General features: G+C 51.8%; 1 protein-coding gene across 8 annotated transcripts in view; it reads right to left on the bottom strand.

The window, feature by feature from the left end:
* Window positions 1–8,645: 8,645 nt before the first annotated feature.
* Window positions 8,646–27,575, bottom strand: part of BCOR (BCL6 corepressor) — a 44,960-nt gene continuing 26,030 nt past the window's right edge. For 5 of the 8 annotated variants that reach the window (XM_078064731.1, XM_036076798.2, XM_036076796.2 and 2 more), the window contains exons 5-15: window positions 27,235–27,288; window positions 26,569–26,755; window positions 20,141–20,401; window positions 19,420–19,764; window positions 18,452–18,777; window positions 17,844–18,098; window positions 13,277–13,443; window positions 11,963–12,108; window positions 11,443–11,520; window positions 11,084–11,240; window positions 8,646–9,829 (exon numbers count right to left, since the gene is read on the bottom strand). In XM_078064731.1, the coding sequence (XP_077920857.1) occupies window positions 9,538–9,829; window positions 11,084–11,240; window positions 11,443–11,520; window positions 11,963–12,108; window positions 13,277–13,443; window positions 17,844–18,098; window positions 18,452–18,777; window positions 19,420–19,764; window positions 20,141–20,401; window positions 26,569–26,755; window positions 27,235–27,288 (2,268 nt within the window). In that variant the 3' untranslated portion in view covers window positions 8,646–9,537. The remainder of the gene's footprint in view (window positions 9,830–11,083; window positions 11,241–11,442; window positions 11,521–11,962; window positions 12,109–13,276; window positions 13,444–17,843; window positions 18,099–18,451; window positions 18,778–19,419; window positions 19,765–20,140; window positions 20,402–26,568; window positions 26,756–27,234; window positions 27,289–27,575) is intronic. The other 3 variants (XM_036076801.2, XM_036076800.2, XM_036076802.2) reach the window with 3 other exon arrangements.

The raw sequence follows: 27,575 nt of genomic DNA, 5'->3' as shown, positions 1-27,575 counted from the left end.
CCCTCTCCCACTCCCCCTGCTCACGCTCGCGCTCACACACTCTCTCTCTCTCAAATAAATAAATAAATAAAATATTGAAAAAAAAAGAAATCTCCATTGTTTAGGAGCCACCCACTCTACGGTACTTTGTTATTGTAGCAGCCTGAATGAATTAAGACAGGGGGTGACTTCAGCGTGAGAAGGAGAGACATCCCTTCCCCAAAGCCAGACCCACATCCAACCCCCCCAAACTCTGAACCTGGGCTTCAGGAGGGGCCTTGATGGAGAGGGGCACAAAACCTCTTGGGCCTTCTGTTTTTGGCAGCATCCTAATACCTTTTAGAAAAAAGGAGAAGAGTGACAAGGTAATAAATGTTTTAACCCGCCTCTGTCTCATCTTTCTCTCAGGAAACTGCTTTGAGAGGCATTGAAAAAAAGGCTGAGATGAAAATTACAATTTTTTTCCTTTTTTTCCCTCAACTTATTATTTTGAAAAATTTCAAATCTATAGAAAACTTGAAAGAACAGTTTAATATACGCTTTACCTCGATACACAATTAGTAATATTTTGCCATGTTTTTGTTATCTGTGTGTGTGTGTACTTTTTGCTGAACCATTTGCAAGTAAATTACAGATGTCATGAAAATTCACCCTTGAACACCCTAGCGTACATCGCCCCAGAATAAGAACATTTTCTTACATAACCGCAATGCCATTATCACTAAGAAAATTTACATTTATTCAATAATACCCTCTAATTTATAGCCTTTATTTCTATTTCCCATTTAACTCTATAGTGAGAGAAACCACATCAGTGGTTGCCTGGGGTGAGGGAGTCATTGAAAGCAAAGAGGCACCAGGAAACTTTTGGGGGGGCGATGAACATGTTAGATGCTTGACTGGGAGTGGTGGTTACAGGGGTGTGAAATTGTCAAAACTCGTAGAACTGTACATTGAAATGGGCGTCTTTTATTGTATGTAAATTATATCTCATTAAGATTGATTTTTAAAAATTTCTCCAGTAGTCCCCAAAGTGTTTTATTTATTTTTTAAAAGATTTTATTTATTTTTAGAGAGAGCGAGAGGGAGAGTGCAAGGGGCAGAGGGAGAGAGGGAGAGAATCCCAAGCAGACTCTGTGCTAAGTCTTCTCTCCCTAATCTCACGACCCTGAGGTCATGACCTGAGCCGAAACAAGAGTCGGACGCTTAACCGACTGAGCCACCCAGGCTCCCCCTCAAGAGTTTTATAGCGATTTTTTTTCTGTCCTAGAATTCTATCTAGGTTCATGTGTTGCATTTGATTGCCTTGTCTCTTCATCTTCTCTAATATAGAACATTCCCTTCTGCTTTTGTTTTTCATGACATGGGTTAAAAAATAAAAATAAAGGAAGGCCAGGCCAGTTGTCTTGCAGAATTTCCCACATTCTGGATTTAGCTGTCTCCTCATGATTGGATTCAGGTTACACATTTTTTTTTTTTAATTTATTTATTTGACAGAGAGAGACACAGCGAGAGAGGGAACACAAGCAGCTGGGTGGGGGAGGGAGAAGCGGGCTTCCTGCTGAGCAGGGAGCCCAATGCGGGGCTCGATCCCAGGACCCTGGGATCATGACCTGAGCCGAAGGCAGACGCTTAACAACTGAGCCACCCAGGCGCCCCTGGGTTACACATTTTTGACAAGAACACTACGGAGGTGATGCCGTGTCCTGACTCAGCCCATGTGCCAGTCTGTCCCTCCACAGGCAAGGCTCACTTTGTAGGCTCCTTGCTAGAGACTCGGGGTCAGCCATTTCTTCAAGCAGTCCCTGGTTCTTGATGGTGGAGAATGGTATTTAGAAACCAAGAACTTGCTGCTAGATGTGCTCATTGTTACTAGAGTGTCAATGTTTTTTCAGCCTTTTTAGTGGACAGAACTTAAAAATCCACATTGTATTTGTTTTGTTTAAATCTTGAGTTGACAATTCAAATCCACATCACAGGGTACTTTCTCTTCCCTACATTCTATATTCATATTTCCCTTTTTACACGGTGGTTTCCAACATCACCAATATCTTTGCTTTGTCCTATGATACACGTAAAACACGTTCAGAATTATGATACAAATACCACTACAAAAGATCTGCTAAGTAGAGTTCAAGATATCTTTGCAGTTATTTTTGTCCTTAGAATATATTCCATATAGTTAGGCTCCATGAACCTACTTAAAAACAGAAAAGAAAAAAGAAAAAAAAAGGGCACCTGGGTGGCTCAGTCAGAATATATTCCACTAAGGATGTGTACTCCATGTACTCTGCTTGAAACTTACTTCAGTTAACTTTTTTCTGTGGGGTGATGTTGTCAATGTGATACAAAGTTTAATTTTTCCTGTTTACATTCAAATTCAGCATTTGCCCTCATCCATTTATTTTTATTTTTGGCTTTTGGATATTTAAACCACTTAAAACTATATATTCAGCATACCCAAGGAAGTCTGGCCCCTTCTGTGACCCCTCTAGCCTTTGCCATTGAGAACTAGCATCTGCCATGGTTTCTCTGCGTTTTCCCAGCAAACAGGTCATCTCACCAGATGGTTGAGATAAAAACACAAGTCCAGCTTGCAGAAATTTACAGATTGTGTGTGAAGGGGCAGGCTCATTTCAGGGTCTATTTTTTTTAAAGTATATGACTTTTTAATTTAATTTTATTAATTTTATTTATTTTAAGATTTTGTTAAAAAGATTTTATTTACTTATTTGAGAGAGAGAGAGTGCGCGAGAGAAGACAGCACGAGTGGGGTGAAGGGCAGAGGGAGAAGCAGACTCCCTGCTGAGCGGGGAACCCAACGCGGGGCTCCATCCCAGGACTCCTGGGATCGTGACCCTGAGCCGAAGGCAGACACTTAACCAACTGAGCCACCCAGGTGCCCCAAGATTTTTTTATTTTTTATTTTATTTTATTTTTATTTATTTATTTGACAGAGAGAGAGAGACAGCGAGAGGGAACACAAGCAGGGGGAGTGGAAGAGGGAGAAGCAGGCTTCCGGCTGAGCAGGGAGCCCGATGCGGGGCTCGATCCCAGGACCCTGGGACCATGACCCGAGCCGAAGGCAGACGCTTAACAACTGAGCCACCCAGGCCCCCCAAGATTTTTTTATTTTTAAGTAATCTCTACACCCAACGTGGGGCTCAAATTTAGAACCCCAAGATCAAGGTTCACATGTTTTACCAACTGAGCCAACCCCAGCACCCCAAGTGTTCAGCATTTTTTTTTTTTAAGATTTTATTTATTTATTTGATAGAGAGAGAGACAGCGAGAGAGGGAACACAAGCAGGGGGAGTGGGAGAGGGAGAAGCAGGCCTCCCGCTGAGCAGGGAGCCCAATGGCGGGGCTCCATCCCAGGACCCCGGGATCATGACCTGAGCCGAAAGCAGCCGCTCAACTGACTGAGCCACCCAGGCGCCCCTTAACTTTTTTTTTAAGTAGGCTCCACACCCAGCATGGGGCTCAGATTCACAACCGCGAGATCAAGAGTCGCTTGTTCTACTGACTGAGCCAGCCAGACGCCCCATACAATTTTTTTTTATTGTAGAAAATTTCAAATATAACCAAAATGAGAAAAAGAGTATAATGGAAATAACCCCCCATGTGCCCATCACCAGCTTCAACAATTACCCACCGATGATCAGCCTTGCTTCCTCTATACCTCTGTCTTACCCCTCCGGGATGACTTTGATGCAAATCCCAGATAGCTTGTTATTTCACTCATAAATATTTTAGCATATATTACTAAAAGGACTCCACCAAAAAATGTTCAGTGCTCCCATCTCCCTGGTTTTCACAAATATATATTTTTAAAATTCTTTTTTATTATTATTATTTTTTAAAGTTTTTTTTTTTTTTTTTTTGGACAGAGAGAGACAGCGAGAGGGAACACAAGCAGGGGGAGTGGGAGAGGGAGAAGCAGGCTTCCCGCAGAGCAGGGAGCCCGATGTGGGGCTCGATCCCAGGACCCCGGGGATCATGACCTGAGCCGAAGGCAGACGCTTAACCAACTGAGCCACCCAGGCGCCCCTCACATTATATTTCTATTGGGGAGCACGGCTTGATCAGTCTTCAGGTTCGAATTTTTGGCAAGACAACTTCATAGGAGGTGAAGTGTTTTCCCATCAGGAGGCTCACAAAGCCTGGTTGTTCCTCTTTGTATTTTCCTTTATTTTTGGTAATGTTGGCATTCATAAACGATCATTGCCTAGATCCACTGGTTCCTGAAGGGTCGTAAACTGGTAACATTCTGGAATTTCTTCAGGTACTGGCTGGGATACTGTCGTAGAGCAAAACATTTCCTTTCATATAGGAAAGGCAGGGGAAATGCTCAATTCTTTCCCTTTGTTTGCTAAGTTTTCAAATGATGAGGTTTTCCCCAACACTCCTCCAACAGGGGAATCAAGGGAATTTGGTTTTGCATACCTTTAATGAACTCACAATTTGAACATATTCATGCTTATTTATTCATTGCAGCTATCCTCACTGATGCTCAAAGCAGTCCATATTTATCCTATTGGAGGTTTCTCCAAGTTGGCTGCTGTGTCTTTTTGACAAAGCCCCACTAGCTTATTGTGTCTGTCCATACTCCCCTCCGTCTCCCTCCCCAAACTGCAATCAACCATTTCTCGAAGGAAGCTCAATTCTTTGTAGTAGGGTAAGGTATTTAGAAACCACAGTGTGGGACGTAGTGGTGCCCATTTCTATAGGTCATTGTTTCTAGGCCTTTTCAGCAGTGGACAGAGCTACGAAATATATATATATATATATTTTTAAAGATTTTATTTGACAGAGAGAGACACAGGAAGAGAGGGAACACAAGCAGGGGGAGTGAGAGAGGGAGAAGCGGGCTTCCCGCGGAGCAGGGAGCCCGATGCGGGGCTCGATCCCAGGACCCTGGGACCATGACCTGAGCCGAAGGCAGACGCTTCGCTTAATGACTGAGCCACCCAGGCGCCCCCGAAATATATTTTTAAAAGATTTTATTCTTAAGTAATCTCTGCACCCAACGTGGGGCTCGAACTTCCAACCCTGAGATCGAGAGGCGCGTCGTGCTCTGCTGACTGAGCCAGGCGCCCCGAAATATTTTTTTAAGATAAAATTCATCATGACTTCGTAGTGATACTACTTCTAATTCAGCTTCAGGACTGCGTCATTTGTATTCAACCTCACCAGTCCTACATTTGCATCTCCTTTCTCCTGTGCTGAAAATCTCAGTTCCCAACAACAACAGATACTTTTTGCTTTATCTCACAACACAAACAGGACCGGCTCAGAATAACAATGCGGACACCACCACGAAGGATAGGATTACTGAAAACAAATTTGAAATGTTTTTTGCCCTTTTCTGTCCTCAGGGTAAATCCACAAAGGATTATATAATCAATTGATTGTGTTCTAAAGTCTCTTGAAATGTGTGGCGGTGCGACCAACAGGGTACAAGCCCGGTTTGCTTCATTTTGCTTTTTGATTTGTAGGCATTGCTTACAGTTGAAAACTATGGGAACTCTAAAGTCAAATCTATACAATAAGGAAATTCAGAGATGTATAGCTTCCACCCTCTTTCAATTGCAGCCAGTTCTATTTTCCCCAGATGTAAGCATTCATTCTTTCAAAGGTGTTTCATTTTTAAAATAAAGCAGATATGTGTCTATGCTTAACTCCCCATCCCCATCTTAAATAGCAGGAAACCGTGCGTACTTTTCTTCACCTTGTCTTTTCATTTAATGATCTACGCTGAAGAACATTCTAAAGCCATTCAGAGAGCAGGTCCTCAGTCCCTTGCACGGATGTACCGGTTCATTTACCCAGAACCCGGCTGACAGAGACTTAGATGTCTTCGGTCCTTTACTATGAACAACTAGTAGGCCAATTTGCCAAAAGAGAACAAGGCTAAAAGAGTACCATGCCCAAGTTCACACAGGTGGTAAGCATATGAAGATCAGATTTGGCTGGAGTAGTAGAAAAAGTCAAAATTAACAGTGGCCTGCGTCGACATCACTTCCTAGTGTCCCACATAAAAGCCAGGCAGGGCGGGGCTGGGCGGGGGGCTCTGTCACACCAGGGCGTCGGGGACCCAGGCCCCGCCCCCCACACACTGGGAGCGCGTTTCTCGGTCAAGGGCGGCTGCTCTGGCCCTGGGGGTCGCAACCACAGTTCAGCCATGGGAGGGAGGACAGGACACCTTCAGAGACACCTTCAGAAGTGGAAGGAACCGCACTGCTGCCCTCCACCCGGGGTGAGCAGGGAGTGACTCACTCTCCCTGTGATCTCACTGCAGCCACGGGGGTCTCCGGGTCTCACACCGCGTCTTACATGGCATCTTCACGGTCTACACCCAGCGAGGTGTGCTCGACACCCACGTCCCCGCGATTCCCACAGGGGAGCTTCTACACCTGTGCCCCCTCCTCTCTACCCGTGGTCAGTGCTTTGGCCCTTCTTCATCCATGTTTCCACACGTGCAATACATGTTCTTTATGCTCTATGATGCCCCTCCAGCTGCAGGAAGCACCGCCTCCGATGTCTCCTGAACCAAGCTCATTACTCCCCCGTCTAGCCCGTAAACCTGGGGCTCCCACCTGTCTTCTTGGCTTAATTAATAGAAATGCCCTTCATCCGGGATGGGACCTCAGCTGGCCTCGGGCCCTCCCTTTGCCTCCAGCCCAAATACAAATACAAAGAGCTCAACGCCCTGGTGTTCTTCTTTGCTTTATTTTGGGCCCAGGGGAGCCCCTGGCTGCCTGCAAGAGTTTGAGCTCACCAGTTCTCTTTGCTTAAGTTACTCCTGAGGGTGTGTGTGACAGCTCTCGCTATCTGCTTTTTCCTTTTTGCCACTCTCACTGCCGTTTTTCCTAAAAAACAAAAATTCAACAAATGATAAAACAGTCGTTTTAATACCGGAGTGGGGGATGGGCGGAAAAGGTGGCTGGGGATGGAGAACAGGAACCTGTTATTTCTGAAATGTGTGGATTGTTTTTCCTTTCTTTTCTGGTCAAAACAACATTTATTTATTATCTTTTTAAAAAATTATTTATTTGAGAGAGAGCAAAAGTGGAGTGGGGAGGAGGGACAGAGGCAGAAGGAGAAGGAGGCTCCCTGCTGAGCAAGGAGCCGAAGCGGGACTCAGTCCCGGGACTCTGAGATCATGACCTGAGCCGAAGGCGGACGCTTAACCGACTGAGCCACCCAGACGCCTCTATTTTTTTTTTAAACAAAATAACTTTTTGGGGGGGCCAGTTTTTTTTTTTTTTTTTTTAATTATGTTCAGTTAGCCAACAGCGTGGATTATTTTCTTAACAATGAAAGTGGATTTCTTTTGGGGCGCCTGGGTTGCTAGGTCGTTAAGCACCTGCCTTCGGCTCAGGTCATGATCCCAGGGTCCTGGGATGAGCCCGGCGTCGGGCTCCCTGCTCGGTGGGGAGCCTGCTTCTCCCTCTCCCTCTGCCCCTGCTTGTGTTCCCTCTCTCGCTGTGTCTCTCTCTGTCAAATAAATAAAATCTTAAAAAAAAAAAAAAGTGGATTTCTTTCTAATTGGAAGAATTAATAGATCAAAACCACTTGTTGGCTGCCTTTTGTCTTCAGGACATATCCCAAATGTCGTATGGCACTCCAAGTCTTCCCCAACAAGGGGCTCTGTCATTCCACACGCCAGCTTATCCGGCGGTGCTGCATGTCCCCCTTCCCAGCTCCGCCTCGCTGTTCTCACCTGCTGAGGCTTGCCGACCCCACCCCTTGCACGCTTCAAGACCCCACCTGAGTACATCATTTCCGTGGCGTCCTCCCTGCCCCCATCTGCTCTGCCTTCGTGTTCTCCATGTTCGATGCAGGCCTAGAAAGCACTCGGGGCATTCTGAGCACCAATGGATTTGATACAAGGAATCACATGCTTATAAAATCTTTGGGAGGGACCACTGGGCTCCAGAACAATCTGCCAGGGTTGTCATCCAGGCGTCAGAAAGCAGCTGCCACAGCCCCGACTGCTTCTGAAGACCCGATGTTGGAAGGCTGGTCTAGTCGCTCCAACCGGCCAACATGTCTTGATGAGCTCTCGTCGGCAGCTCCTAGAGCAAGAAGTTGCCTCTCCCTCACTCTACCTTCCAAACTGAGCTAGTAGCTCTCAGCTTTCCAGGCTCCGCAGTGAAGGAAGGACGTGAAAGGACGTGGGAGAGAAACTGAGTGCTAACCGAGGGAACCCAGCATGGATACTGCTGGAAAAGGAAGAGCAGTAGAGTGGCAGGGTGGTCAAAACTACAGGCCTGGACCGTAAAAGGTAACAAAAAAACATGAGGTCTGGAGGGAGAATGGACGCGACCCCTCAGTTTCTGGAAGGATCGCTCCTTAAAGATGTAGGGTTGGCCATGATGGAGTTACCGTAGTCCGTCATGGCCAAAGACAACGTTAAGGGCGGACTTGGGCATCAAGAAAAAATTGGGAAGAGAAGGATCTGAGAGACATCAAAATATATGCCCACATACTGAGATTTTAGGATAAGACTCCAAACTGTGTTCTGAGTATCCTCGGTCTGCTTTGGTTTCCAGAGACTATAAATTCCTCTGAAGTCCTCTGTGGGGAACTGACCATCACCACTGCCTAAAAAGCATCTGTGACAACAGTAATGTTGTAGGAAAACATAGGACACAAGATACTTTGGTTTTCTCCTTTCCTCAACAGGTTTATTGCCTTTTAAGAAAATTTTTGTAAAATATAAATACAAAGGCAGAGAATTTACTTACAAAGTTAAAACACAGATTTCAAACATAAACACACAATTCAGAAAATTTTAGTTTTATGTACATTTTCAAGCAACCTCAACATATTATGTTAGTTTTCAATATTTTACAGGGTACAGAAAAAAATAGCTCAAAGTCTTCTTTAAATAAGAGCATAAAATGTTTAAACATATAAACAATCCGGTTTGATGCGTGAAAACTAATTTCACAGCTTTTAAATTAGGATATAAAAGTTTCATACAATTAGTTGTTGTGTGTGGATATGGTTTGAATTTATATTACACGCTACTGGATTACATCCAATAGCATTTACCTGGCCTGAGCAGGTACTCTGTAAACAAAACATAAAGTTACAACAATTACCAAGTGCCTTCACCCAATTCACGTCCCCAAACCAACCACGTGGTTCTGGCCACACTTGAAACAGCTTTGTGTGACACTGAGTCCAAGTGTGCAGCTCCTTTTGCTCATTTTTTTTTTTTCCTTAAAAAAGTGGAAAGAAACTAATGTTCCAAGTAAAAACGAACAGATCCCAAGGCAGGTGTGCATTTGAAAAGTAAAGAAACATTGTAACAACTTCATAAAGACGAGCTGAGAAGTTTGAAGAGGAAAAACAAAAACAAAAGAAAAACAAAAACAGAAACAAAAGAACAACATGTTGCTAAGTCCTTCTGACTGGAGTCATTTCTCTTATATAAAGAAGAGATATTTCCATATGTAATAGTGTCCTTTCTTTACAGAAATAGTCGTATTATGACACATATGCACAAAGATTAACACTATGACACACTGTACACGGCCGGCGAGCTCACCAGTAGTCGTCCGACGCCGTGTCGCTAGGGTGCAACCATTGCACGGACGAGCCCAGCAGAGTCTGCAGCTCGCTGGTGAACTCCACCAGGTCCAAGAGCTCCTTGCTTTCTGGGCTGAAGGCCTCCAGGTCTTTGGAGCAGGAGAACAAGAGACTTGCCGACACTTGCCGGTATAACTCAGCCTCGGCGATGGTGACAATTTCCACATTCGGGAAGTTGCAGCGGAAGATGCGGGAGGACATTTTCAGCTTCTTGAGCACATCCGAGAGCAGTAGCCAGTTTCGAGGCCTGCGAACGAGACGGGAGAGTGGCTCGAGTTTCTGGGCCAACCTGAAGGCGCTCGGGGCTAGGAAGCCCCACGCCGACGGGCCGGCCGGGACGGGGGACGGACACGACACGGTCACTTCTGCTGGGACACTGCCGCCCCGCCCCCGTTTCTCACCATCCCTAGAAGATCTACTTTCGGAGGCGAGAACGCGGGACGCGACCGGATTTGTTAAGCGACCACCGACAGAGGACCGGCCGACTTCGACGGGAGCAGGGACGGCACCTCGGAAGGAGCCTCACCTCGGGGTGCCACGGGGCCGCCCGAGGCTGACAGGCAAACACCTGCTCACTCGGCTCTGGCCACAGCTCGGGTCACCACTGTCCAAGGCGGGCGCCTCGCTACTGTCGCTGTGGGAAGCCTTCTGCATCCCAGCCCCGGAGCCGCTCACCGAGGCCCCTTGGGTCGCTCCTGTCCTCTCCCCCGACCCTCCCGAATGGAGCATCATCAACGCGGAAGGCCGGCTGGCTTGCCTTGCCTTCCCTTCCCCGCGCCTCCGCCCCCATCCCTCAGTGCTTTGGGGAGTGACGCCTTTGAGGGGGAAGGTGTTACATTCCTTCCGTACACCCTGCCACACTTTCTGATTTCTATTACGAATAAAATGTCCCTGTGGCAGCATACGTGTTTACAACTTCGGAGCCTGAGGAGGATGTTACTCATTAAGCACCTGTGTCAACACACAGCCGAAGAGTCTCCTGTCGTGCACACGCCCCCAAGGGATTGGTCATCTGCGGCCCAATGGCCCAACCATGGGGGCAACACTGGGTCTAACCAAATCTGATGACACTCAAGATCCCAGGTACCATATAATGTCCTTCTCAGGCTTACACGACAAGGGGGTATATCGCCAGAGGCCAATAGACCTAAAGTGCCTTGGAAGGTCCCTACGGTGGCCTGTCGTGGGGGGCTCCTAAAGAAGACCCCTCCGAAAGAGTTTAGTGACCTAAGGATCCAAGCTGCCCCAACTCTTCTGTGAAATTCCAGCCACTGAATTCAGTGTCCTTTGGGCTTGGCGGGGGCGGTCCCTGATAAGGGCAGTTAGATCATGCTGTACTACCCCCCTCCACACCTTTTCTAGAAAGGATCTACTGCAGTATGTGGGGTTCGTGGGATTCATTCACCCACCCACCCTCATCTGCTGAAAGGGGTTTCTAACTCCTGCCCGCCCCACCCCCAGCAGCCCAGCTCGTTCTCAAGCACGTGATGGCCATGCTCACCCCTGAGCGACGGACACTTGGATGTTATAACATGGTAAGAGGGGGCTCTCCGAAAACTCAAATTCAAACACATCGCTGTAGGCCTCATCGTCGTCATCCTGGTCCTCTGGTCCCGGGGGGTTCGCTAAAACATCGTATCCACTTTCATCATCTGGTTCTAATGGAGGGCAAACAAGAGAGAAAGAAATCAGCAAGCTGCCGTGAGAGGCCAACTATTGTCAAAAGAGGACTCTTTAAAAATTCTTGCCCAACTCAGCCCTGCTTACGGCACCCACTGCCCGCCACCCCTCACCCACACCAGAGAGAAATGTTCTGTAACTCATTCACTTGCCACTGAACAAAAAAGGACAACTGCTCACCACACACGGAGCTGCCATAGAACTCCCAAGAGCCATTGGAGTCTTCGTCACTGCGACCCTGTAGGTCGTTTAAATAATCTGGAGAGAGAAAAACAAGATAAAGCCCTCTGGGGGGGATGAAACGCTGACCGCCGCAGGGGCATGTCCCTGTGAGGGCGGGCATGTCACTTCCTGTCTACCCCACAGCTGGGCGCGCTTCCAGTTCCCTGTTCTCAGCCACATGGGACCGGACCTACATACCCGTCCACCTGCCTTCCAGACAGACAGACCACCCTTACTGCCCCTGGCCCACCAAAAAGGCTAGACTGGCAAGCTAAGAATTTTCTCAGCCCTCACAAGACAGCACGTATCTCTGCTCTGAATTATGTATCCGTTCTTTGATAGACTAACTTTCCCCAGCAAGCGTCACTGGGGGCGAAGAAGGGTGGGCCCCGTGAGTGAGGGGTAGTCCCCGGACAGAAGTGTGTGAAGAAACCATCTGAATGGCTGGCCTAAGACCGTTTCTGGAACTTTGTCGTACCTGTTAAAAACTTTTCCATAAGTTCGCTGTGGGTCATTTTCATGATGGTTCTACCTGAGTACGTAGCCAAAGTGGGGTCAGCACCATAGGAGAGGAGCAAGCGGACAATTTCCAGGTGATCGTTCTCAACGGCATCATGAAGAGGTCTAGGAGAGACGCGTCGCGGGATTAAGCCTATTGCTGGCCTCTGACAGCGGGCGAAGCTGGATGTGCGCGCGCCAAGCCTCCCGGGCACACCCCTCCCCAACGAGGTGTGCCGCTGCCGATCCGGATAGGGAAACGGAGGCACGGCGAGGGGCCTGAGGTCAAGCCACGACTCACTCTGTTGTTAGGTCTACACGTAACCCTTTCCAAGGTAGGTGCAAGGGACTATTTCAAGCCCAATTCTCAAATGCAAATCTATTTTAATCCAGGCCCCAAGGACGAACTCAAGCTAAAAAAAAACTGTTTTCAATGAACTTAAGTAGTGACACAGACTGGGGAAAAAAGAATTTATGGCGGGGGGGGGGGGGGGGAGAGAACCACACCATTGTGGAAACCAAAACATCAAGCAGTTGTGCTACCGTTAAAAATAAATAAATAAAATCCTACTCTTTTTTAAAAAAGAAACGAGGTACAAAGAAAGTGGAGCCTCTCCAGAAAGCCGCACGTCAGCAGCTTAGAGATGAACGATCACGCCTCTGGCCCAGGAGCAGAGTCCCTGGGGTGAGGTCTCAGGAGGGTACAGGGTTCTCCGGCCCGTGTCCACTGGGGTCAGAAGGCTGCCCGCAGTCCCATCCTGAGGGAATGCTATTTGGAAACCATGAGACACCAAATACCTTGCGGTTTGGCTAATTGTATGCCTGTCAGGAAAGCCCTATGCCCCGCCTCCCGGCTGCATCCCACACACAACCAGGAAAGACGCTTGGGCTGACTCCGACCTGGGCCTCTGACCCGAGGTCAAGGACAGGGTAAGAGACAGGCCCAGGGATGTGGGTGGACACGGCAGCTCCTACGGAGCCAGTGGCCGTTGGCCCTCTGTCTGTATTCCTGAGACTATCAATTCACATGTATTTTAAATACGCCCATTTCCTAGATGCTGACCAAGGGTGCAGGGGTTAAAAAGCAACACCCTCAGTTATTCACACAGGCTCCGACATCTTCAGGGCCTTCTGTCCGGGGGAGCCTTAGTAATTTTTAAAGTTCCATCTACGTTTGCCGGAAAGGTCTGTTCGATTCCATTCTAGAAGACTCCACCATCAATGTGCTTAGGTTATCACTCTGCACCTTTCCTTCTGGGGTTTTCCGCGGGCCCCGAGAACCACCGTCACTGACCTGGTTCCGTCCTGGGCGCTGCAGTTGACGTCTGCGCCGTATTCGAGCAGGTGCCGCACGATGTTGAGCCAGCCCCTCGCACAAGCCTCATGCAGGGCGCAGTAACCCGCGTTGTCTCGATGGTTCACGTCACAAATCTTGTTCTCCAGGCAGTACAAGACCACCTCCTGTGGGGGGGGCATGCCATCAGACCACTGCACCAGGAACCCTGCAAGGGTGACCTCGCCATGGCCTGGCAGCGCCTGCTCTCAGAGGGCATGCACCCCCGGGGCCCAGAGCCCACGAGCAGCGTGGGCCGGCGGGGGGGGGGGGGCGGGGGGGGAGGCTGGCGTGCTGGTGAGGTGGCAAGAGCACGTGTGATGGAGTCAACGGGTCCATTCAGTAGGTGGTAGTGGAGAGAAACACAAGTCCAGATAAAAGCGTGGATGACCGATGCACAGAGATTAAATCAGCCGAGAACATTCCTTCACGTAGAGAGGGGAGGGATGGTGGGTTAGGTTAGCCGGGTCCTCCCACGCTCCTGCTTACAGGGTAAGTAGCGTACAAGACAGGCACTCTCTTTGCACCACATCGAACATCGAGAAAGGACACCAAGTGCTTCAGATAACCTCACCCTCTGTTTGACCTCGCGCCACCCCACTGGGAACAGAATCAATATATAATATTTTCATAGTTACTTAAGTTAATGACAGGGATCCGAAAAACCACACGCTGCAACCTACACATCTCGAGAACTAAATAAAACAAGTTCACCGTTCCCCCCACCGTCTCAGAAGGTATTCTGTGTCAACGGTTTGCATTAGAATCACTGTTATTAATCTGACTTCTTTGGCGTGTTAAAATATTAATATGAACCGCTCCCGGTAAGCAGAGCAGTAATTTATTCAATGTTTTATTACCTTGATTAAGAAAGTTTTCAAACACATAGAACAGCATTTGCCACCAGAAAACACACGACACTGTTTTCCCACCAGTCATGCCCAGCAGAGAGCTGTCAGGTTCCCAGAGCTGGGGGTAGGCGGGGCTGGCCTACACGCGGTCTACTTGCAGACGGAGAGGTGGACGGGGTCAGAGCAGGCCTCCCTGTGACAACTTTGAAATAACTCATCTGTTAAACCCCAAACAGGGGTCATTCCAGCCACCCGCAGATGTAACGTGGGCTCTGCAAACCTCCTGGGCCCTTCCTGGGACCCATCAATCAAAAGTGACCAGTTAGTTGGGAGCTAACTAGAATGTTCCATATGCTCACCCTGTGAACCTAATGTTGCATGCTGGTAAACCCGGCCACTGGTGTCCTGTTGCCTCAGGTCACCGCGGCAGCTCCCCTCCAAAACAGGAGGCGGAAGAAAGAAGGCATGCCCACACCACAGATGCGTTTCTTCTTTCGGAGCCCAACCTGCCAGAAAGCCCACAATCCTCCGGGCTCCCAGGCCACCTGCCCCGAGCCCTGGTATCCAGGATACCACATGAAGCTGCTGCTCTTTTCGCAGGCCCTCACTAGCCAGACTCGAGTGGACGGCTGCAAGCTAATGAGTTGTGTGCCCCAGCCAGGGAGAGGCCTCGTCACGTGGCTCTGGGAGCAGGTCTGAGCGCCACCGACTGCCGTGCGCAGATCAATTTCCCCGGGCCCCGGCGGCCTGCCTGGGGTCCTACCAACCCAGGGTTTATTTGCTCTGACAATTATGGCCTTCACCCGGAAACCTGCGTCGCTACAGGGCTGCTCTGAGGGTACCTCGAAAGGAAAGGACAGCCAAGCTGGTGGGTGAGTCGACTCTCCTTTCCTGGAGGGCGGCAAGAAAGGCAGCAGGCCCCGGCCGCCCACGGGGCCGCCCTAACTGCCCTGTGCTGTTCATAGCACTTCTCAGTTTCCCCAGATGAGGATGTCGCGTGTTACCCCACAGTAACCTGCGGCACAGCAGGAAGGGAAGGTGGTACTGTTCTCATTCCACGCTTGGGGACACTGAGGTCCAGAGAGGTTAAGCCCCAAGTTCAATGAACACTGAGTCCTAGACCTATAGCTCAAGTCTTCCGGCAGCCGGTCTGCGGGAAGATTCAGAAGGCCCAAGGGGGCCCCTGTGAGAGGGACCAATCCAGCTGCAATGAGCATCCCGCGAGGCCTAGTTTGTTAGGGTCAAGCGGGCTGGCCAAGTACACCCTCCTCGCTGAGGGCGGGGGGGGGGGCAGCGCCCTCTAGACCGGCCACTGCTGTCAGCCACAGAGACACTGGCGAAGGGGCTGGGCACATCTGTCGACCCACCACAGTTCGTGGCTTCTTCTCCACACTAGAAGTGGGAGTGTTTGAAGGGCAGCCCACCCATTTCCAAACAAAATTAAACTGTTTTCGTTGGACAATTCTCTGTTAAGCGGCTATAAGCCGAATGCCATTAACCGCAAAACGTAACCATAAAGGCCATAAACCCGACATTGTTAATTAATTAAATGCCTCATTAACTTTTTTAAAAACATGATTTATTCAATTCATAGAAAATTTAACCATCACCACTAAACGCACAAGCATGTGGTTGCACACTGGCATTTTAGCCTAAGAAACAGAAGCCTTTTTATGGGGAGGGAAAGCTTCGCGTGTCTCCAGCCACGCAGGTGGTCTATTTAACACAGAGGGTGTTTCTGAACCTTAAGGACCAGATAACCACAACACAAAGCTCGGACAGCCTTTTTATGACACACAGTATCTCTAGCTAAGCAGAAAATCACAGTGGTAAAGACTAACTTCTGGAAGACCCTCCCATATCAGTTCTTTCGTAGAACATGCCTTTCCGGGGTTAAACAAATTGCCCTTCAACTTTCAAAGATTTAGACTGCAAATCTTTAGACTGCGAATCTAACTGGCCATCATCCCAACAATTGAAAATTCTGCCCAACGAAATTCTAGAAAGTTGGGAGTTAAAAGTCACTAGTTAAATGTTCGGCGTCAAAACTGGCAATTACGCAACTTACATACTGAACTTCAGGCGGGAAGGGAACCCGCCCCCCACAGCTGTCCTGACATAAACATGTCCAAGGCTTCAGGTGCCATCAAAGGCATCAAATTCACGGATCGAGTAAGTGGTCCTTGGTCCAGGCCTCAGACCCACCGGTTCCACAAATCCACAAAAACCAAAATGGAAACTTCCTTAAAGGACCAACAAGCGTCTCCTGAGGTCTCCGGTCCCAAATGGATCAACTGTTGGAAATGCCAAGATCAGAGGCGAAGCGGGGAGCCCCGCCCTCCTGCTCTCCCGCCTCTCCTCCAGTGTTTGCCGGAGCCCAGGCCCCTCTTCTCAACCACGACCAATCACGAGCGAAGGAGCGATCGCTGGGCACGCAGGGTCTAGCTCAGCAGCGGGTACGGTATCCGCCCCGTCATCCTAGGTGCTGCAGCTCTCAGCTCACGGGAGGCCAACTGGCTGCCACGTGGATTTCACCTCCCCTAACTAAAAATCATTCCAGAGAGTTCTCTCCAGGCAATCCAGAGATCTCCAGAAGAGGCACGTTGGTACAAGCAATAGCACATTTAACCGACCACCGAAACTACCCCCAAACTAAGAAATCGCTACTGCTCCGAACTTCCTATCCAGTCATGCCCGGGGAGGGAGATATTGGCGGGGGGGGGGGGGGGCGGTGCGGCGCGCCTGGGGGTCAAGGCGGTCACACCAGGAAGGGCTCCCCCACACAGCTGGCCGGGGTGTGGGGGCCGGGACTCCGGGCCAATCCCGCGAGCCCTCAGGCCAGCACAGGCCCTGCCCCGGCAGCCCTCGTCCACACCTCCACACTCAGCCTGCTGAGCCCCCTTTCATTTCCACCATTCAACTCCCAGAGGGCTGATGCCAGCATAAAAAATGCCTTTGCCCCGTGGGCTATTACCTCACAATTTCATCTGACAAGTGTGGTGGGGGAGCGGCGCAGGGCAGAGCGGGTAATCCATCTCTCAGAGGGCAACTCCAGCGAGAGCCAGTCTGGGAGAGGAGCAGGGTGGGGGAGGGGGCGGTGACTCTTAGGCACAGCCGGAGGCCCTCCTCCCCCCTCCTCCGCAGCCCTCAGGCTCCCCCCCCCATGGCCCAGCCCTCTCAGAAAAAAAGACTCTTCGGGTCTGCCCCCCAAGCCCAACCCCTACCCAGACATCTCCCGCCCACTCCCAACAGGGGCACCGCTTTGCCCGAGAAACAGCACAAGCAACCCAAAATAGAGCTAATAACTTCTCTCCCCCTTGCTAATCAGAATCCAAAAGGGCTCATTAAAATTCCCCCAGTCGCCAAGCCCTGGGTTATGTCAGATTTTATATCAGAGATAAGTGAGCGAGACTGGAGGATGCCGAAGCAGCCTACCTGCCTGAACACGAAGTGAACATCAGAGAGGCCTTTCTTTTCACATGGCGACTGAACAAGCCAGCAAAGAGCCGGGAGCGGGGAGCGCGAGTGGGGCGAACACAAACATCCTGCTGGAACACCCAGCCCAGCCCCGGATAAGGAGGGGGGCTGCGCTCTGAGTCCCTGCCCGGACCCCCGCCGGATGGGGCGCCTCCACCCCCCCCAGCCCCGAGGAGCCAGGCCCCCCCAAAGCCCCTCACCTCATAGCCGAGCCTGGCGGCCCGCTGCAGAAGGGTCTCGCCTGCGTTCTTATTGACGATGAGTCTCCGGGCTTCTGGAGGCATCGGGCGCGACTGGGTGGTCTCTGGAGGGGAGCTTGAGCGTGGCAGCTGTGAGGACTGGGAAGCCGGCAGCAATTGTTGCAAACGGTCGAAGGGCTTCTGGTCCTGCTTGGCTGGTGACAGATCGTAGTCGGAACTGGGCTCGGGCCGCTTCCGGAACCTCCGGACGGTCACCTATCACAAAACCGGGCGGCGCGCACGGTTAAGCCCGGCTTCCCACACCGGCTTCTCTGGCCCTCCTCCCCAAGTGACAGCCCTGAGCGGAGGAAGGAACTTTTCCCTTTGCTTTTGTTTTGGGGGAGAAGAGGGGGTGGCGCGGAGGGGCCCTGGGCGGGGGGGAAAGGGGTTTCATTCTTACTAGTTTGAAACTTCATCGCCACCCTGGGGATTGGGGGGGGCCCCCGAGAGTGACATCTGGGGGAGGAACGTGGGTAAAGGGAAGCTCTGTCCCCAGAAGCGAAGAGGCTGCAGGCAGACGGGGTGTGCTGTCCCACAGGCCCAGCGGGGAGCAGGGGGGCAAAAGGTACCTTGCCGTCCGTGTTCTCCACATAGTAGTCTCCCGTCAGCGACAAGCCCTGCCTGGGCTCCTGAGGGATCAGATGCTTGGTTTTGCACAGTCTCTTCCCGGATGGTTTCTCGCTGCTGTCGGTGTATTTCTGCAGCAGGGAGGCCGCCTGGCAATCCTCTTCTTCGTCTGTGCACAGCACATCTGTCTTCTGGCTTTCTTTAATTTTCTGCTGTTTGGCAGGCGGCCTCGAGGCTGGCGTGCAGCTTGGCTGAGTCTGCTTTTTGCCGCTTGCATTGGTGGATGAAAGGCTCTTCATGGGCGGAGAGCCGGAGAACACAGGCAAGCCTAAATCCGGAGGGGGTGGCGGGCGGGAAGGAGGGAGGGCGAGAAGAAGCGGGCGTTACACAGTTGTAGCCGGTGCGGAAAGAAAAGCCCATTGTTAGCACTGATCACTGGAGCGGCTTCAGTTTTTAAAGATATACCAATTATGTTTCCAAAGCATTAATATTTTAATTATCCCACATTCAAACCGGCAAATAGGTTAACCCACAAAACGCCAAACGGCCCCAAGTTTCCTCAAAGGACCGGGACAGGAGGGCAGGAGTCAGCCCTTCCACATCTCCCACCCCCATCCACGGGGTGGGTGGGTGGGTGGGTGTGGGGAGTGGGTGCTCAGGACCCGAGGGAGCGGACACAGGCTCAGGCTGGACCAGGGCGCTGGCCAGCCCCGCGGGGTCGCCCGGACATCCCCTTCCTGCCCAGCCCCGGGCCCCAGGGTGAGCCGGAGCCAGGAAGACAAGCTCCCTGCTGAGTCCCTCACTGTACATTCCCCAGGGAAGGGCAGAGGCTGGAAGGACCTCAAAGGAAAGCACCCCCTGCCTGCCACATCCTGGTCCGTCCATTTCTCTAGCGCTCGGCTCCTCCCGGGGCCCTGCCCCACGGAAGGTGGGTGACCCGCCCTCCAGGAGTGGGGTGGCCTCTGCATACCTTGTTCATTGTCATTGGATTTGAGGGACTCCTCCGACCAGCTTCGGTTGCCTTTGGCCTCAGCCCTTTTCCTGCCAGGTTTCTCTTCGGGGCTGTTAGTGCCCTGGGCGGTGACCTCAGGCTGAACCGCCTGGGTCACTTCCTTCCTGCCCTGGCGGCCAGCTTTGCTCTCTGCGGCCGACACCTGCTGTTCCCAGCGTTCTCTAAGATGCAGCAAGTGCCGTTGCTTTTTAGGATGGAGCCCTGTTAATTCAATGCACACCTTCAGGTTGGTCAGCTCACTATAATGTGGGTCTTCTAAGTGGTTAGAGGAACTGTTTGTCATTTCCCTCTCAGGCCAGTCATCTAATGGAGAAATAACTACAAATTAATCAAAAAGCCCCCTGGGGGGGGAGAACAAATTGTCTTACGCATCGCTAATAGGGGTGGGGGAGGGGAGGGGGAGTGAGTGGTCCCTGCCTCTGCTTGAGCCGGTCACCAAGTCTCTCGGGAGGGGACTTATTCATCTTTGGCCATCTTTGGGCTCGAGCTCCTGCATCTGGCTTTGGGGACAGGGGAGGCGTGAGCGGCTTCCCCGGGGCTCCAGGGCGGGAACGGGGGACCTCCCCTGCTCCGCACGAGGGACTCCCCCTGGGCGTCCCCGCGGCTAGGGTGGGCAGCACAGCTCGGGTCTGGCCACCTCCGGCCGCATGCGCTGGCCACCGAAGCCGACCGAGCTCACCTTTGGAGACCCGTCTCCGCTTGGCCTTCAGGAGAGGGTCCTCCGGCAGCTCCTCCACAGTGGTCTCAGTGTGGTTGCTGTCACCTGAGACTTTACGCTTTCTGTCCAGCCGGAGTGGGGAGCTGTGTGGCATGTCCACGGCCGCCTGGTCAGCGGGTGGCTCGCTCACGGGCTGCCTGTCCATGAAGTATTTCTCCACAGGAAGATCTTTGTCCTCTGCTGCCTCAAAAGGGTCGTGTTTGTTGCCAGCACTGTATTCGCCTGGGGGGCGGGCGGGGGGGGGGGGAGACAGTAGTACAAGGAATGAAGGCCCAAAGGTCACTGTGAGAAGGCAGGACCTCTGTGCCCACGGTAATCTGCCACCAACAGACCCTTCTCTGGAAGACCGGGGGCCTCACACGTTGGAAGCACAAGGCCCGCCGAGACAGAAGGTCCCAGAGGAAGGGCAGCTGAAGAGCATCAGCAAATAAAGCAGAAAGTGGAGACGTCTACGACGCTCAACTTTCTCCTTCTACCTTTTTGTAGTTGGGGCTTGAGGAGAAATCGGAACATGAGGCATCGCCACCACTTCGATGACGCTTAGGTCCCTTCCGGGGCCCTTTCCCACAGGGGGCAGGTGACCCCGCGGCAAGAGCCAACCAAGCCAGGGCTGACCAAGAAATCGCTCGGGAAACATTTGCTGAGGGCGTTATTTTGAAATAAAAGGAAGGCCATGTAATAAAGAGAACAAATAGCTCCTACATGTCATCTGCGGAAGGGACCGCTTCCATGTCCCCTTGGGTCAACCGGGAGACAGTGAAGAAAGAGGGCTGGGGCTGGGTGTGTTGGCAGGCGGAGAAGCTGGGGGACCAAGGGCGACGGGAGGAGCCCGGGAAAGCCAAAGGAGAGGCTTCCTGGTGTGCACACAAGGGTCAAGGGCAATTTCGAACTCAACCTGATTACCACGCGTCCCCCTGTTTCTCACATCCGGGGAGGGGGAAAAAAGCACACGTTAGCCCCCCAACACCTCGGTGACACCGTGCACACGCATGGGGACGCCAGTTACCCCACCTGGCACTCCCTTCATGCCTTCCTTCACGCACAAGCATCCGAGGACATTCCACAGCACCAGGCCCCGCCCCCTACGGCGTCAGGTGTGTCTTGTTGTGCTAGGTGGGCCCTTGCAGAGCTGCTCGCTCCAGGGCTCCCTAAGCCACATGGGCTCCTCCCACTCTATCTAGCATCGATTCGGGACCTTTCCTTAATCGCCTCAGCTCGACATCACACGCTGCTGTTGTTCTAGCCTAAGAAATGGCCCATCGATGGTTCGGGTCACCTTCCTTCTAATACACAAGTTAACTCCACAGGCATCCCTGTGACGGTAAGGAGCGGGAGCCGGGGATCTGGGTAACTCTGAGCAGAACTGTGCGAGTCCATCTCTAGACGGAGTCAGAAACACACTCTTCATATGCCGACCCTATTCCTCCTCCGTTTCCCCCCACCACCACCACCCTCCTGGCCAGTTCAAATATCACTCCCGCTCCTGACCGGCATAGCTGGTTCCCTGACCGGCTTTTTCTTGGGGGGGGGGGGCATCACCCCATTTAGTGGTGGTCAGTTGTGTGTGTGTCTGGGGGCGGGGGTGGGATTTCTCCCTGGCCTTGGCTAGCCTGTGCTCTCAAGGGTGGAAGGACCCAACCGTGTGGGTCTTCTGTCACGGCTGCGTCCCAACACAAAGCTCAGGGGCAGCCGGGATGCCCGCCGGCCCGCGGTGGGCCAGGGCAGGCACAGGGGGCAAGCCGTGACTGCTCTGTGACCCTCTTAACTGCGCTGGCAGTAACAGCGCTCCTTTACAGCTCGGCCCCCTTCAGCTGTAAAGCGGGACGATTACTGCAAGCTGCCTCCCGGGGGTGGGCTTCATAAACACAAGCCGAGCCCAGCGAAGGGAAAAAGGCTGGGGAAATCACTTCAACGGACGGACGGACGCCAAGGCTGTCAGACTAGCTTGAATGTTAGCCCCACTGCATGCAATTTTAAGATGTGAGCCCTCCTGGTTAACACCATTTGGCGTCTCTGGTCGGCCTTCCCAGAAACCCCCGTGGGAGGCACTGGGGATCAGTGTACAAATATTAAGAACCACCGTGTGCAATTTTAAAGTTAATGCAGTGTACGCGTCGTCCCCTCCCCCTCAGGGAGGAAAGAGGATCCAAAGCAGGTGATTTGAAAGCAGGGGAGGTGATGGATGCCTTCTAGGGTCACAATCAGGCAGCAGCTTAGCCGGCGTGGGGCCCTGGCCATCTCTGCCCACACCTGAGATGCGCCCTGATCCATTTACGCCTTTCTCCACCCCGAGATTCCACTTCCACATTTTACACTTTAACTGCGCCTGGGTGGCTCAGTTGTTAAGCGTCTGCCATCGGCTCAGGTCATGAGCCCAGGGTCCTGGGATCGAGCCCCGCATCGGGCTCCCTGCTCCGCTGGAAGCCTGCTTCTCCCTCTCCCACTCCCCCTGCTTGTGTTCCCTCTCTCGCTGTCTCTCTCTGTCAAATAAATAAATAAAATCTTAAAAAATAAAAAAATAAAAAATTAAATTAAGAGGCACGTCTTGCTCCGGGAGAAGGCTTTCCGTGCGTCTTCACCCTGGCTGCAAACTTCAGACCGTGTGGTTCATTTCGAGCCCGCCTGCCTGGCCTTTCGCTGCGTCCCCTCGCTGCACCACAGCACCCCAACAGAAAGACAAGAGCCCTTCCCTTCGGTCTCCTCACCCGGTAAAAGCTGCACGAGGGCAGAGGGTACCCCCTCCTCACCCACCAAGATAGGGAGCAGAGAGCCACACAGGTGCCCGCCGGTCCCGCTCAGCAGGGGAGGGCACTCCTGTGCCTGACCTTCCAGACGGTCCCCTCCTGCCACCTGCCGCGTCCCCAGGGACCCCACGATGTGAGGTCTGTGGCTCAGTACCAGGAACCCTTCCGCCGCTAAAGTCATGGGTCAATGAAATCACCTGCCCACACAACATAGTTGAGCTGCTTTCTTCCCTGTTTTGCAAGAGGATCTTTCCCCACGCTAGGTGCCTCCCCATCCTTTCCACAACTCCCGAGCCTCTCAGGGCAAAGATCCCAATTCGACTCAGTGAAGGCCCGCCCCAGTCAGAATCCTGAAGAGCACCCACCGTGACTGCCTAAGAGACACATGGCCACCAGCTAAGGGGGGAGAGACTCCGTTGTGACACACCTGATCCAGAGCTCAGCGATGAAGCTGTTCTAGCCACAGCTCCCGGGTTACCCTTAAAAGCAGAGGAGGCAGAGAGCTAGACACACAAGGGTCCTAACCACCAGCTCCACCATGGCTGTTACTTTCAGCCCTTCTGCGAAGTGGGAAGGCACGTGCTCTCGGTTACTTGATGCAAGCAGATGTGAATGTGCCTGTGTTGTTCGGGGCTTAACACTTGCTCCCTGCAGCGTGGCCCCGTGATTCAATGCCTCCATCCCACAGTCATGGCCGTGCCATAGCGCCACCTCACAGAAACATTGCCACGGCAACATTCATGCCTCAAGCAGGGCAGCAAAGCACCCTCCCCGCTGCAGGGGGCCGGCCCCCCTCCCACCCCCCCGTGAGCCCTAAACAAGGCGGGAGGGTTCCCCATGATGGAAATTCCCTCCTCTGCACGTAACTATAGCGCCTTTAGCAAAGGCTAACCTTGTGGAAACTCATGCCCTCTACAAAAGGGGCACAGGGGAACCGCTGGTTCCAAACTCAACGTAGTTTACAAACATGCAGCTGCTTGGCCAGAGAGAAGTTTCCTGAAGTCCTCTGACTGAGGCTTCTTCCAGGTCCCGCCCAGGCACTGCCACGTAGTAGGTCCTGGGTCTGCCCCAGCCAAGTGGCTGCCAAGGGAGACCATCACTCCCAGTTCACGGGGGAAGGGACCGATGTCTCCTTGTCCCTCCCCACCTTCGAAATGCCACTGATGGTTCCTCTTTTGATAAACTTCCAAGTCCGAGAAGCCTCCTAAGGCATTCGTTGGACTTCTAAAATAAAAACTGAATCCGGCCACCCCGACTACCATAAAGAGCAGATGAAAACCCTGACTATTGTGCTTTCGACTTCATTCGCTCTTCTCAGGCCAGCCCCTCCCAACAAGGAGCACCCATGTCTGGGCAGCCCGAGGCCATGCAGGAAGCACCCGCCATCTTAGGAAGCTCCTGGAGTCTGCGGGAGGGGAGGGCTGCCCTGGAAGAGGGAAGGCATCTGGAAGGCATCCTGTATCCTCTTCACAGCCCCTGCCTACCCCCACCCCCACCCCAGCTCCCATGTGCTCACAGCTTGGCTCTCGGCCACATGGACCCCTGTGAGGAGAGAACCAACGTGGAGCAGGGCCCGAGCCCACGTGGGCTCAAGACATGAGGGCCAAAAGGACAAGAAGACCCATTAATTTGCAGCCGAATGGATCCAGCACCTGCTGTCCCCTAGATGAGGAGGTGACAGCAAGGACAACTGTTCCTCTAGGTTACCCCTCTTGACCAACCACAAACCACAAGCCCCCAGAAGACTGCGGATGGTGACCCACCTCCTTCACTGCCCCCATCTTCAAAAGTGAGCCCCCACCCCCACCTTCCCCAATCCTTCTCCTGCCCTTGGTGATGACCTATGCCTTGCTGGGCCGTGTCCTGGGTCCTCCAGGAAAAGAGCCCATTGGTCTGAGCCTGAAGGGACTCAGGGGAGGGGAGAAAGGAGGCCTTTCTGAGTCATCTGGGCTCTGCTCTCCATTGACCAGACTGAGTACTCGTCTCTAGGTTCAGCAGGAAAGATGGGGAGGACACAAACTTCCCTGGGAAGAAGGCCAGGCTGAGTGAGATGGACGAAGAGCAGCTACCTTGGGTCTGGCCATGTTACTGGAAACCCAAAGGGCAAGAAGACTCAAGGCTGGCTAACTTCATGCTCCCTTCCCTCCAGCCTACCTTACCCATTCCCTCTCCTCAGATAGGCACCTACCCGTTAACTTGGCTTTGCCCACGTCTACCAGATCTCCCTCAGAGGCTTCCCCAAGAGCTGGCATTATGGGCAAGTCAGAAAAAAGGGGCTGCCCACAGCGAGCATGAGCAAGGAAGAAGGCATTCGTTGCTGCTTTACGCAAGAGCGGCTTGGACCCTCCACGTCCCCCTATCAATCCCCCTGAGGTGGAAGACAGGAAATCTTTACTCTAGGTACATCAGAGTCCCCTCCACTGACTAGCAACAAAAACTCCCTTCTTTCAAGACTAAAGTAAAACAAACTGGTCCTGGCGTGGCTTACCCAGAAACCTGGCCACAGGCCCTTGTCTGACCCCAAGGCTGATGGTGGCGGGGGGGGGGGGGGGGCGGGGGGCGGGGGACACGGAGGGAGGAGGGGTCTGTGCCCTAGGCAGCGAGAAGCCGGGACCACAAATTCTCCCAAACTCCATCAGGCGCCAATGAACACCAAACCCATGACGTCCAATAGCACAGAGCTCACAAATGCACCTCCCATCCCTGACTGTCCTGTGTCAGGAGGATTCCGCACCCACTGTCTCCTTGACATCCAGCCAGACGCCCAAATTCACCATCACCAGTGAGGTTTCCAAGGTCTAGAGCGGCTTCGGGCCCCCGAGCGTGCACATTTAAGAAACGCAGAAAAAGACCTTCTCCGCTTGCTACCCACACACCTTTATCGACCAGGATGTCTCGCGAGCAAATCCCACAGTCCACACCACAGTGGGGGACCAGCTGCTGGGCCCGAAGAGTGACTTGAGAAAAGCACTAGCTTTCTCTCCATTTTGCCTCCCCAACAGAATACAAACCCCCCGTCTGGTGCGAAAAACCCCCTCTCGTTTATACCACGCCCCTGGATGGTGCTGTCGACATCTAACCACGACCAACAAACCCGCCACCGAAAATAATGATCTCATCTCTAGGGTGCCCTCATCAGCCTCTGTGCCATTTTAACAACACCTCTGCCTTTGGAGGGAGAACACGAGTACTCTCCGTTCCACGGGAGACTGTCACTGCGGTGGGTGGGCAGGTGCCTCTGGCTGGAAGTATCATTCCACTGGCACCAAAAAAGAAGGGCAGGGCAGGGCACCCTATCCGTACCCGCTACAAAACAGAACGCAGCGCACAGGGCCACATTCTGTCTCCTGCTGCCATTCTCCCGCTTAAATCGTATCAGACCGTTCCTGACTACAGGACCGGTGTTTCTCTGGAAAAGGAGCGGTATCCCAGGAAATCATCTTTCACGGCTGCCTCATCCCTGGATGCCACCACGTTCGAACGGACGCTCGGCCCTTCCCCACTCGGCCGGCGAGAGCGGCCTGTTTCTCTGGGCAGCCCACTGGCCCTAGGGCCTCGGCGGTGAACCGCTTCCCACCCCCTCCCCGAGCTCTGGGACCGGCGGCCCCCCTGCTCACCACACATGGGCTGCCTGGGTTTACTTACATCTCTCATTGTCATTCTGGTCGGCAATGGCCTCTTCCAGGGCGACCGACTTTGGCTTTTTGTCCTGATTTCCTTTCAACCTGTCCCAGTCGGCGGGGCTGAATTTGCACACCTCGGAGTCTTTGGCTGTTGGGTGGCCACCTTCTCGCTCTTTCATCTCCAGCTCTGAGAAGCGCATCATTGCACGCTAGAAAGAGAACGGAGACGGGAAAAAAAAAAAAACACAACACCTTACCATAAAAGCTATTTCATTTGCCTTACCTTAAAGGAAAGTAGTTTCAAAGAAAAGTTTGCCCAAAACCAACCACAATTTATGATACAACTGAGATATTTTAAAATGTAATAGATAAAAACGTAAGAGTAGCTATACGTAAGTAATCACACAGTCTTTACTCGTGAAGCCATACGTATATAGATATATATGCGCTGTGTATGCAAAGCCATGCATACACCATGGCACAGAGACAGTCTCTTTGGAAGGTAAGTAAAAACAAAACAAAAACACAACGCAAAGAAAACAAAACAAAAACACAACAGAAAAGAAAACAAAATGCACAATGAATAAAGACGACCATGGCCCACAAACTTCCCTTCGTATATTTGGAAATGAAATTTAACTCAAAAGGTTTATGTAAGATTCTAGTAATAAAAATTTGAAGAACTGACCTCACAGTAAGCAGCGGGTAGACATAAAATACTGTCCTCTTGTAATCCTTCCATCTATGTAATTAAAATGGGCACTCAATGGATCATTTAGATAACTTCATCCATTTTTATAAGCATAAACCAATTTTTTTCTTAACATTGCAACACAATTTGGCTTTATTTATCTTTTAATTAAAAGTAAAATATCTTAAGGAAATTCCTATACAACATCTATCATTCACTAGCAAGTTAAATACATAACTCTATCCCTTTAAGCGAGCTCTCTCTCTCTTTTTTTTTTTTTTTTTGGTGGAAAAAAAAAAATTGCACGAATCCCACAGACATGCGGCTTCTACACACCT

Source organism: Halichoerus grypus, chromosome X (genome assembly GCF_964656455.1).
Source record: "Halichoerus grypus chromosome X, mHalGry1.hap1.1, whole genome shotgun sequence".
NCBI lineage: Eukaryota > Metazoa > Chordata > Mammalia > Carnivora > Phocidae > Halichoerus > Halichoerus grypus.
Note: the sequence above shows the minus strand (reverse complement) of the source record. Positions and strands in the feature narration are given on the sequence as shown.